The sequence below is a fragment of the Scyliorhinus torazame genome, chromosome 25 (genome assembly GCF_047496885.1).
Source record: "Scyliorhinus torazame isolate Kashiwa2021f chromosome 25, sScyTor2.1, whole genome shotgun sequence".
In the NCBI taxonomy this organism is placed as follows: domain Eukaryota; kingdom Metazoa; phylum Chordata; class Chondrichthyes; order Carcharhiniformes; family Scyliorhinidae; genus Scyliorhinus; species Scyliorhinus torazame.
The window spans coordinates 6,557,835-6,568,158 of record NC_092731.1 but is presented as its reverse complement, the minus strand read 5'-3'; the positions used below and the strand labels follow the sequence as shown (position 1 = coordinate 6,568,158).

The 10,324-nt window shown below is 55.1% G+C and overlaps 1 protein-coding gene across 1 annotated transcript; it reads left to right on the top strand.

Annotated features, from left to right (window-relative positions):
• The first annotated feature begins 993 nt into the window (after positions 1–993).
• Positions 994–8,577, top strand: mrps12 (mitochondrial ribosomal protein S12). Its single transcript, XM_072489912.1, is given in 4 exon segments — positions 994–1,152; positions 7,006–7,099; positions 8,066–8,415; positions 8,417–8,577. Coding segments are annotated over 3 exon segments (486 nt in total). The 5' UTR covers positions 994–1,152; positions 7,006–7,050; the 3' UTR covers positions 8,504–8,577.
• Positions 8,578–10,324: the final 1,747 nt, after the last annotated feature.

Sequence of the window (10,324 nt, the reverse complement as noted above, 5' to 3'; positions counted from 1 at the left end):
CCTCCCCCCCCCCCCCCTTCTCCTCCTCCTCCCCCCCCCCCCCCCTTCTCCTCCTCCTCCCCCCCCCCCCCCCTTCTCCTCCTCCCCCCCCCCCCCCCTTCTCCTCCTCCTCCCCCCCCCCCCCCCTTCTCCTCCTCCCCCCCCCCCCCCTTCTCCTCCTCCTCCCCCCCCCCTCTCCTCCTCCTCCCCCCCCCCCCCCCTTCTTCTCCTCCTCCCCCCCCCCCCCTTCTCCTCCTCCCACCCCCCCCCCCCCCTTCTCCTCCTCCCACCCCCCCCCCCCCCCTTCTCCTCCTCCCACTCCCCCCCCCCCCTTCTCCTCCCCCCCCCCCCCTTCTCCTCCTCCTCCCCCCCTTCTCCTCCCCCCCCCCCCCCTTCTCCTCCTCCTCCCCCCCCCCCCTTCTCCTCCTCCTCCCCCCCCCCCTTCTCCTCCTCCTCCCCCCCCCCCCCCTTCTCCTCCTCCCCCCCCCCCCCCTTCTCCTCCTCCCCCCCCCCCCCCCCTTCTCCTCCTCCTCCCCCCCCCCCCCCCCCCTTCTCCTCCTCCTCCCCCCCCCCCCCCCCCTTCTCCTCCTCCTCCCCCCCCCCCCCCTTCTCCTCCTCCCCCCCCCCCCCCCTTCTCCTCCTCCCCCCCCCCCCCCCCTTCTCCTCCTCCCCCCCCCCCCCCCCTTCTTCTCCTCCTCCCCCCCCCCCCCCTTCTTCTCCTCCTCCCCCCCCCCCCCCCCTTCTTCTCCTCCTCCCCCCCCCCCCCCCTTCTTCTCCTCCTCCCCCCCCCCCCCCCCTTCTTCTCCTCCTCCCCCCCCCCCCCCCCTTCTTCTCCTCCTCCCCCCCCCCCCCCCTTCTTCTCCTCCTCCCCCCCCCCCCCTTCTTCTCCTCCTCCTCCCCCCCCCCCCTTCTCCCTCTGTCCCTCCAGCCTCCCTCACTCACTATCTCTCGGTTGTCACGGAAACGCGGTTCCCGGAAGCGGCACCGGAGCAACAGGAAGTGACGGATTTTGGGAGCGTGTCTGTATCTAAGCCCCGCCCCCGGTCACCACGGAAACGCGGCCTGGTTCCGCTCGGAGCCTGACTCCAGCTCGGCCCGCGGGTGAGTTTCCCCCGGAATCCGGCCCCGTCCCGCTGGGAATTGGCATCAGTGCCCGGAGCTGCGGTCTGGCTGGTCAGTTAGTCTCAGTACCTCTGGGGGTCTGGGTGGTCAGTTAGGCCTCAGTACCTCGGGTCTGGGTGGTCAGTTAGCCTCAGTACCTCTGGGGTCTGGGTGGTCAGTTAGTCTCAGTACCTCTGGGGGTCTGGGTGGTCAGTTAGTCTCAGTACCTCTGGGGTCTGGGTGGTCAGTTAGTCTCAGTACCTCTGGGGTCTGGGTGGTCAGTTAGCCTCAGTACCTCGGGTCTGGGTGGTCAGTTAGCCTCAGTACCTCTGGGGTCTGGGTGGTCAGTTAGCCTCAGTACCTCTGGGGTCTGGGTGGTCAGTTAGTCTCAGTACCTCGGGTCTGGGTGGTCAGTTAGCCTCAGTACCTCTGGGGTCTGGGTGGTCAGTTAGCCTCAGTACCTCTGGGGTCTGGGTGGTCAGTTAGCCTCAGTACCTCGGGTCTGGGTGGTCAGTTAGCCTCAGTACCTCTGGGGGTCTGGGTGGTCAGTTAGCCTCAGTACCTCTGGGGTCTGGGTGGTCAGTTAGCCTCAGTACCTCTGGGGTCTGGGTGGTCAGTTAGCCTCAGTACCTCTGGGGTCTGGGTGGTCAGTTAGCCTCAGTACCTCTGGGGTCTGGGTGGTCAGTTAGCCTCAGTACCTCTGGGGTCTGGGTGGTCAGTTAGCCTCAGTACCTCTGGGGTCTGGGTGGTCAGTTAGCCTCAGTACCTCTGGGGTCTGGGTGGTCAGTTAGCCTCAGTACCTCTGGGGTCTGGGTGGTCAGTTAGTCTCAGTACCTCTGGGGTCTGGCTGGTCAGTTAGCCTCAGTACCTCTGGGGTCTGGCTGGTCAGTTAGCCTCAGTACCTCTGGGGTCTGGGTGGTCAGTTAGCCTCAGTACCTCTGGGGTCTGGGTGGTCAGTTAGCCTCAGTACCTCTGGGGTCTGGGTGGTCAGTTAGTCTCAGTACCTCGGGTCTGGGTGGTCAGTTAGCCTCAGTACCTCTGGGGTCTGGGTGGTCAGTTAGCCTCAGTACCTCTGGGGTCTGGGTGGTCAGTTAGCCTCAGTACCTCTGGGGTCTGGGTGGTCAGTTAGTCTCAGTACCTCGGGTCTGGGTGGTCAGTTAGCCTCAGTACCTCTGGGGTCTGGGTGGTCAGTTAGCCTCAGTACCTCTGGGGTCTGGGTGGTCAGTTAGTCTCAGTACCTCTGGGGTTGGGTCTGGGTGGTCAGTTAGTCTCAGTACCTCTGGGGTCTGGGTGGTCAGTTAGCCTCAGTACCTCTGGGGTCTGGGTGGTCAGTTAGCCTCAGTACCTCTGGGGTCTGGGTGGTCAGTTAGTCTCAGTACCCCGGGTCTGGGTGGTCAGTTAGCCTCAGTACCTCTGGCGTTGGGTCTGGGTGGTCAGTTAGTCTCAGTACCTCTGGGGTTGGGTCTGGGTGGTCAGTTAGTCTCCGTACCTCTGGGGTCTGGGTGGACAGTTAGCCTCAGTACCTCTGGGGTCTGGGTGGTCAGTTAGCCTCAGTACCTCTGGGGTCTAGGTGGTCAGTTAGCCTCAGTACCTCTGGGGTCTAGGTGGTCAGTTAGCCTCAGTACCTCTGGGGTCTAGGTGGTCAGTTAGCCTCAGTACCTCTGGGGTCTAGGTGGTCAGTTAGCCTCAGTACCTCTGGGGTTGGGTCGTCAGTTAGCCTCAGTACCTCTGGGGTTGGGTTAGGGTGGTCAGTTGCTGGACCCCATGCCAATAGCTCACCAATGACTCTGGCTGCACAGAATTGGGCATGATGTCCCATCCAGTCAAATATCATACCCACCCTCATTGCCCTGCTTGATCATCCTGATTGGGGCATTTGCTTGATTTTAGGGGGGGGGGGGGGGTTAAACTCTTTGTGGTGGGGGGGGGGTAAATACTGTCTGGGTGGGGGTAAACACTGTGCGTGGGCTAAATACTGACTGGCAACTATAGAACCTGCATCCAACAACCCGGGGAGGGAGGAATTGATCTTAGATTTCCATCAAAAAAAACCTTGCTAACTCCTACAAAGGGGGCTGAAAATACCGCGAGGCGCTGGGCGGGATTTTTCGATTGCCGACGTTGAAAACGTGTTCGGTGAAATCGGGGGCGGTGCCGTTTTTTTAGATGCTCCCCCCCCCCCCCCCAAAACAGCGTAATCGCTGAGTAGGCCGCACGCCGCTGTGGCGGGCTCAGGACGTCCTCTGAGGCTCTCCCCGATGGCCCGACTTCTGGAGGCGTGTCAGGTGTCCTCTCAATTTCCGGGGACCTGTCCAGTGCCGCCAGTCGGGGGCTGGGGGAGCCATTCCTCTGGTGGGTGGGTGGGGGGGGGGAAGGGGGTTACAGGGGACACTATCTGGCAGGCCGGGTCCACGCCCGGCCCGCCGCCATGTACGAAGCGACCGTGCGCCTGTGCGGCCACGGACCTGGCCATTCTGCATCCATATCTGCAGGTAAAGCTGGAGACTTCCCGTGGTGCGGCTGCTAGCCCCCCACTGGGTGCAGCATCGGTGTGGGGGCGGCACAGGCGTTTTGGTCGGAAGACCAGATGCTTCCTCCGGACATAGCTGCAAAATCGGAAAATGCAACCCACTATTCCTGGGCTTGGCATTCTGGTGAAACTGATATCCCGAGTTTCTCGTGTCCACATCAGATGAAAGCTTTCCCAAATGCAAGGTTAATTTGGAAAATCAGTTAAAATTGTCACCAGACTCAACATTCACACTCTCCATCACCGACGCGCAGGAGCAGCCGTATGTACCATGCACAAGATGCAGGAACTCACCAAGGTTCCTTAGGCAGCACTTTCCAAACCCACGACCACTACCATCTAGGACAAGAGCAGCAGATACCTGGGAACCCCACCACCTGGAGGTTCCCCTCCGAGTCACTCACCATCCTGACTTGGAAATATATCGCCGTTCCTTCACTGTCGCTCGGGAAAAATCCTAGAATCCCTCCCTATCAGCACAGTGGGTGTACCTACACCTCAGGGACTGCAGCGGTTCAACCCCACCTTCTCAAGGGGCAGCTAGGGATGGGCAATAAATGTTGGCCTCACCAGCAAAGCTTGTATCATGTGATAACATTCGAGGCTGTGGGCCAAGTGCTGCAAAGTGGGATTAGTGTAGACTGGATGGGCCTCTTCTGCACTGCATGACCCTCTGGACAGGGTAAGGTATTGAATCGGTTTCCATTGCCATCTCAAGCTGAGCGTTCCAGATCATAACTTGCAGCTTAAAAAAAAATAATAATAATCTCTATTATTGTCACAAGTAGGCTTACATTAACACTGCAATGAAGTTACTGTGAAAATCCCCTAGTCGCCACATTCCGACACCTGTTCGGGTACACGGAGGGAGAATTCAGAATGTCCAATTTACCTAACAGCTCGTCTTTCGGGACTCATGGGAGGAAACCGGAGCATCCGGAGGAAACCCACGGAGAGAACGTGCAGACAATATCCACTTCATCACAAAAATCAAGGGCGCCTACCGTACCATCCCCCGACCGCACTTTGGGAAATCAGACCATAAGATGGTGCTCCTTCTCCCGGCATACAAGCAGAAACTCAAGCGGGAGAATCCAGCTAAGAAGGTTGTGCAGTGCTGGTCCGAGGAGACAGAAGAGCTCTTACGTGACTGCTTAGAGACAGTGGACTGGTCCATATTTAAGAACTCAGCGACCAACTTAAATGAGTATGCCACCACCGTCACAGACTTCATCAGCAAATGTGTGGACGACTGCGTGCCAAAGAAAGCAGTACATGCGTTCCCCAACCGGAAACCATGGCTCAATCGCGAGATTGATTCCCTACTGAAGGCCAGATCTGAGGCGTTCAAGGCAGACGACCCTGACCTATACAAGAAATCCAGGTACGACCTCCGCAAAGCCAGCCGGAATGCCAAGAGAGAATATCAAACCAAGCTAGAGTCACAGACAGACTCTCGGCGGTTGTTGCAAGGACTAAACAACATAACGGGCTACAAAGCGAAGCCGAACAGTATCTCTGGCAGCAGCGCACCCCTCCCCGATGAACTCAATGCATTCTATGCTCGGTTCAAGCAGGTAACCAACAATCCGCTGGCGAGTGCCCCAGCAGCCCATAATTCACCCATACCCACCATCACAGCTTCCGAAGTCAGATTGGCCTTCCTGAAAGTGAACCCTCGGAAGGCGACGGGCCCAGACGGGATCCCTGGTCGTGCACTCAGAGCCTGCGCGGACCAACTGGCAGAGGTATTCACGGACATCTTTAACCTGTCCCTACTCCACTCTGAGGTCCCCACCTGCTTCAAGACAACCACCATCATACCAGTGAACCAGGCAACGTGCCTCAATGACTACCGACCAGTGGCCCTGACTTCAGTCGTAATGAAGTGCTTCGAGAGGTTGATCATGAAGCGCATCACCTCCATACTCCCAGAACGCCTTGATCCACTGCAATTCGCATACCTTCGCAACCGGTCCACATCAGACACCATTTCCCTGGCCCTACACTCATCCCTAGAGCATGTCGAAAACAAGGACTCCTACATTAGACTCCTATTTATTGACTACAGCTCCGCCTTCAACACCATAATCCCAGCCAAGCTCATATCAAAGCTCGAAAACCTAGGACTTGGCTCCCCACTCTGCAACTGGATCCTCGATTTTCTGACCAACAGACCACAATCAGTAAGAATGAACAACAACACCTCCTCCACAATAATCCTCAACACCGGCGCCCCGCAAGGCTGCGTACTTAGCCCCCTACTCTACTCCCTGTACACACACGACTGCGTGGCAAAACTTGGTTCCAACTTCATCTACAAGTTTGCTGACGATACGACCATAGTGGGCCGGATCTCGAATAACGATGAGTCCGAATACAGGAGGGAGATAGAGAACCTAGTGGAGTGGTGTAGCGACAACGATTTCTCCCTCAATGCCAGCAAAACTAAAGAGCTGGTAATTGACTTCAGGAAGCAAAGTACTGTACACACCCCTGTCAGCATCAACGGGGCCAAGGTGGAGATGGTTAGCAGTTTCAAATTCCTAGGGGTGCACATCTCCAAAAATCTGTCCTGGTCCACCCACGTCGACGCTACCACCAAGAAAGCACAACAGCGCCTATACTTCCTCAGGAAATTAAGGAAATTCGGCATGTCCACATTGACTCTTACCAACATTTACAGATGCACCATAGAAAGCATCCTATCGGGCTGCATCACAGCCTAGTATGGCAACTGCTCGGCCCAGGACAGCAAGAAACTTCAGAGAGTCGTGAACACCGCCCAGTCCATCACATGAACCTGCTTCCCATCCATTGACTCCATCTACACCTCCCGCTGCCTGGGGAAAGCGGGCAGTATAATCAAAGATCCCTCCCACCCGGCTTACTCACTCTTCCAACTTCTTCCATCGGGCAGGAGATACAGAAGTCTGAGAACACGCACGAACAGACTCAAAAACAGCTTCTTCCCCACTGTTACCAGACTCCTGAATGACCCTCTTATGGACTGATTTCATTAACACTACACCCTGTATGCTTCATCCGATGCCAGTGCTTATGTAGTTACATTGCATATGTTGTGTTGCCCTATTATGTATTTTCTTTTATTCCCTTTTCTTCTCATGTACTTAATGATCTGTTGAGCTGCTCGCAGAAAAATACTTTTCACTGTACCTCGGCACACGTGACAATAAACAAATCCAATCCAGTCCAATCCAATCCAATCTCCCCCTCTGGTTACTCTGTCACTGTGGTTACTGACACTCCTGATAGAAAGTGTCCCCTTCTTTACTTTTCAACATCTCCATCAAGTCTCCCCATAATATTCTCGGACTAAGGAGATAATCCTGGCTTCTCCAATCTTATTGCACTTGTTTGTTTTTGTCGTGTAGGACTGAAACCTGCTCCGTTCCCGTGGCGGGGTCAAGGCTGAAGAGATGTTCTCCACGGGTGCGATGAGGACCTGGATGTCATCGTTGAGTTTGGGTGAGAGTTTTATTTGTGTCAGAATCAGAATAGTGGCAATCGGAAGAAATGGCGGGGCTGGGAGAGGAGGGGGTGGAATAATTAGCAGGGAAGGTGATAGTGTTCGTACAAAAACTGTGTGATGTGTGGGTTGTTTTGGGAACGGGACGTTTGGCAACAACAAGCAACGGCGGCGAGGATTTTGCACGCAGCGAATGGTTAGGATCGGGAATGCATTGCCGGAGAGTGGGGGGATCCAAAAGGGAACGGGATCATTTTCTGAACAGGAAAGCTGTGCAGGGCTAAGGGGAGAAGGTGGGGGAGTGGCACCAGTTGATTCAGAGAGCTGCACAGAGAGGACTAAATCTGGGGGGAAAAGGCATCTTTCAGCTGATGCAGACACGATCGGTCAAGTGGCCTCTGTGTTGTAGATCGTTACGATTTCTATCACACGATGGGCCGAATAGCCTCTGCCGTTCTGGAATTTAGCACTGGGTGGCTAATTCTACTGAGTGTTTTCCCCTATTTGTCAGCAAGTATGCTGACTTGCTGCCTCTACCCCCTCTTTGCAGCGCTGGGAGAGCTGTGGCAAAATGTACCCGAGCACTCACTCCGTCCTCACAGCAGGCCCATGCTGCAGACATCGTCTGTCCAGTGCTAGGTTGGCCAGGCGACAAACCGTTGTGCTTCTCCCCAGTTGATTTCCCATTGATTGCAGGAGAAGGACAACCCCAATCTATGCTACAGTCCCACCCACTCAGCCCCAGTCAGGATGGTGAGTGACTTGGAGGGTGGTGTGTTCCCCAAGTATCTGCAGCCCTTGCCCCTCTAGTTGGTAAAGGTTTGGACGGTGCTGCTGAAGGAGACTTGGCGAGTTGCTGCAGTGCCTCTTGTAGATAGTGCACACGGCTGCCGCTGATTCTGTGCTGTGATTAAAACCTATTTGCTGAAATTAAAGACACTGAATGTTTCTGTGCTTCCCTCCAGCAGCCGCCAGACTGTTCAGCTCCTCCCCAGCTTCCCAGTTTCCGAGGGTTTTCCCACCCAGAGTCATGCAGCCTCCTCCCGTTTGCCAGCAGAACAGCCGGACCATGGCCACCCTCCACCAGATGCACAAGATGGGCAAGCCCAAGCACGCCCCCCCCAGGGTGGGCGCCACCTTCGGCCGGCCCCAGCTGAAAGGTGTGGTGCTGAAGACCATGATCCGCAAACCGAAGAAGCCCAACTCGGCCAACCGCAAGTGCGCCCGCGTGCGGCTGAGCAACGGCAAGGAGGTGATCGTCTTCATCCCCGGGGAGGGCCACAATCTCCAGGAACACAACATCGTGCTGGTGGAGGGGGGGACGAACACAGGACCTCCCGGGCGTCAAGTTAAAAGTCGTTCGGGGGAAGTACGACTGCGCTCACGTCCAAAAGAAAAAGTAACGGCTGTGTGTCGCAGGACATTATTGAAATAATGACTGGGACTGCAAGTGAATGATTAAAGCTGTTTGAATCCACCTTTGGCAGGATTGCCTTTCTTTATGATTACTCATGTTCCATTCACCCAGAACAGAAAACAGGTCCCAAACCTTCGTCACCAGTCTTCACAATGTCATGGTGGGCGGGAGGGGGGGGGGCCCACAGCTGTTAGCCTCAGTACCACTGAGTCGGGTATGGGTAAGTACATACCAGCATTCCAGATCGCTGCTCAGATAAACCCTCCCTGGGAAACGCGGAAAGTTTAGTGTTCCCTCTGAAACTCTCCACATCCTCAACTGTTTACAATTTCTACAAAGGACTTGGATGCAAAGATATTGTCGCTAAATTTGCTAATACAGAAAGGTAGGAAGGTAAATTGTGAAGAGGAGGGGACATGGATAGGTTGAGCGAGTGGGCAGAGATTTGGCAAATGGAGTATTCTGTGGGAAAAGTATTCTTATGGGCAGCACGGTAGCATTGTGGATAGCACAATTGCTTCACAGCTCCAGGGTCCCAGGTTCAATTCCGGCTTGGGTCACTGTCTGTGCGGAGTCTGCACATCCTCCCAGTGTGTGCGTGGGTTTCCTCCGGGTGCTCCGGTTTCCTCCCACAGTCCAAAGATGTGCAGGTTAGGTGGATTGGCCATGATCAATTGCCCTTAGTGTCCAAAATTGCCCTTAGTGTTGGGTGGGGTTACTGGGTTATGGGGATAGGGTTGGAGGTGTTGGAATTGGGTTGGAGGTGTTGACATTGGGTAGGGTGCTCTTTCCAAGGGCCGGTGCAGACTCGATGGGCCGAATGGCCTCCTTCTGCACTGTAAATTCTATGTAAAATGTGAGATGATCCATATTGGGTTGTCTTTTGAGGAAAGGTTGGAGAGGTTAGGCTTGTATCCACTGGAGTTTAGAAGATTGAGAGGCGATCTGATTGAAACATGTAAGATCCAGAGGGGTATTGATGGGGTGAATGTGGAGGGGATGTTTCGTCTTGTGGGAGGATCTAGAATTGGGGGTCTAAGATGAGAATTATTTTCCCTGAGGGGGGTGAGTCTCTGGAGCTCGCTTCCTCAATAGGCACTGGAAGCAGAATCTTTGAATATTTTTAAGGCAGAACCAGATAGATTCTTCATTAACGCGGGGGGTGAAAGGTTATCGGGGGTCGGCGGGAATGTGCGGTTGAGGTTAGAATCAAATCAGCCATGGTCTTATTGAATGGCGGAGCAGCCTCGAGGGGTCGATTGGCCTCCTGTCGCTAACTTATATACATGTATGTTTGTATATCCGCTGGGAGGCCGGGGAGGAGAATTTCTGCGAGGTCCTCCTGCAGAAGCAGCAGGAAAGACCTGGGAAAATGGTCCGCTCTGCTGACATGGAGACTCGGTCCTTGGATGAGGGGGGCTCTCACGTGAGGATGACTAGCCTGTGAAAAAATGGTACATACTGTAAAACTGCACATCAGTGAGAATGGAGCACTTTCACGCTCCAGGCAACTGTGAAACACCCAGTATAACACTGGCATACAGTATTGGTAGATACAGGTCAGTCACTGCATAACACACGTACAATACTGCTGGATACAGGTCACTATAACACAAATACAGTCCTGGTATGGAGGGGTCTATCACTGCATAACACACGTACAGTACTGCTGGATACAGGCCAGTCACTGCATAACACACGTACAGTACTGCTGGATACAGGTCACTATAACACAAATACGTCCTGGTATGGAGGGGTCTATCACTGCATAACACACGTACAGTACTGCTGGATACAGGTCAGTCAC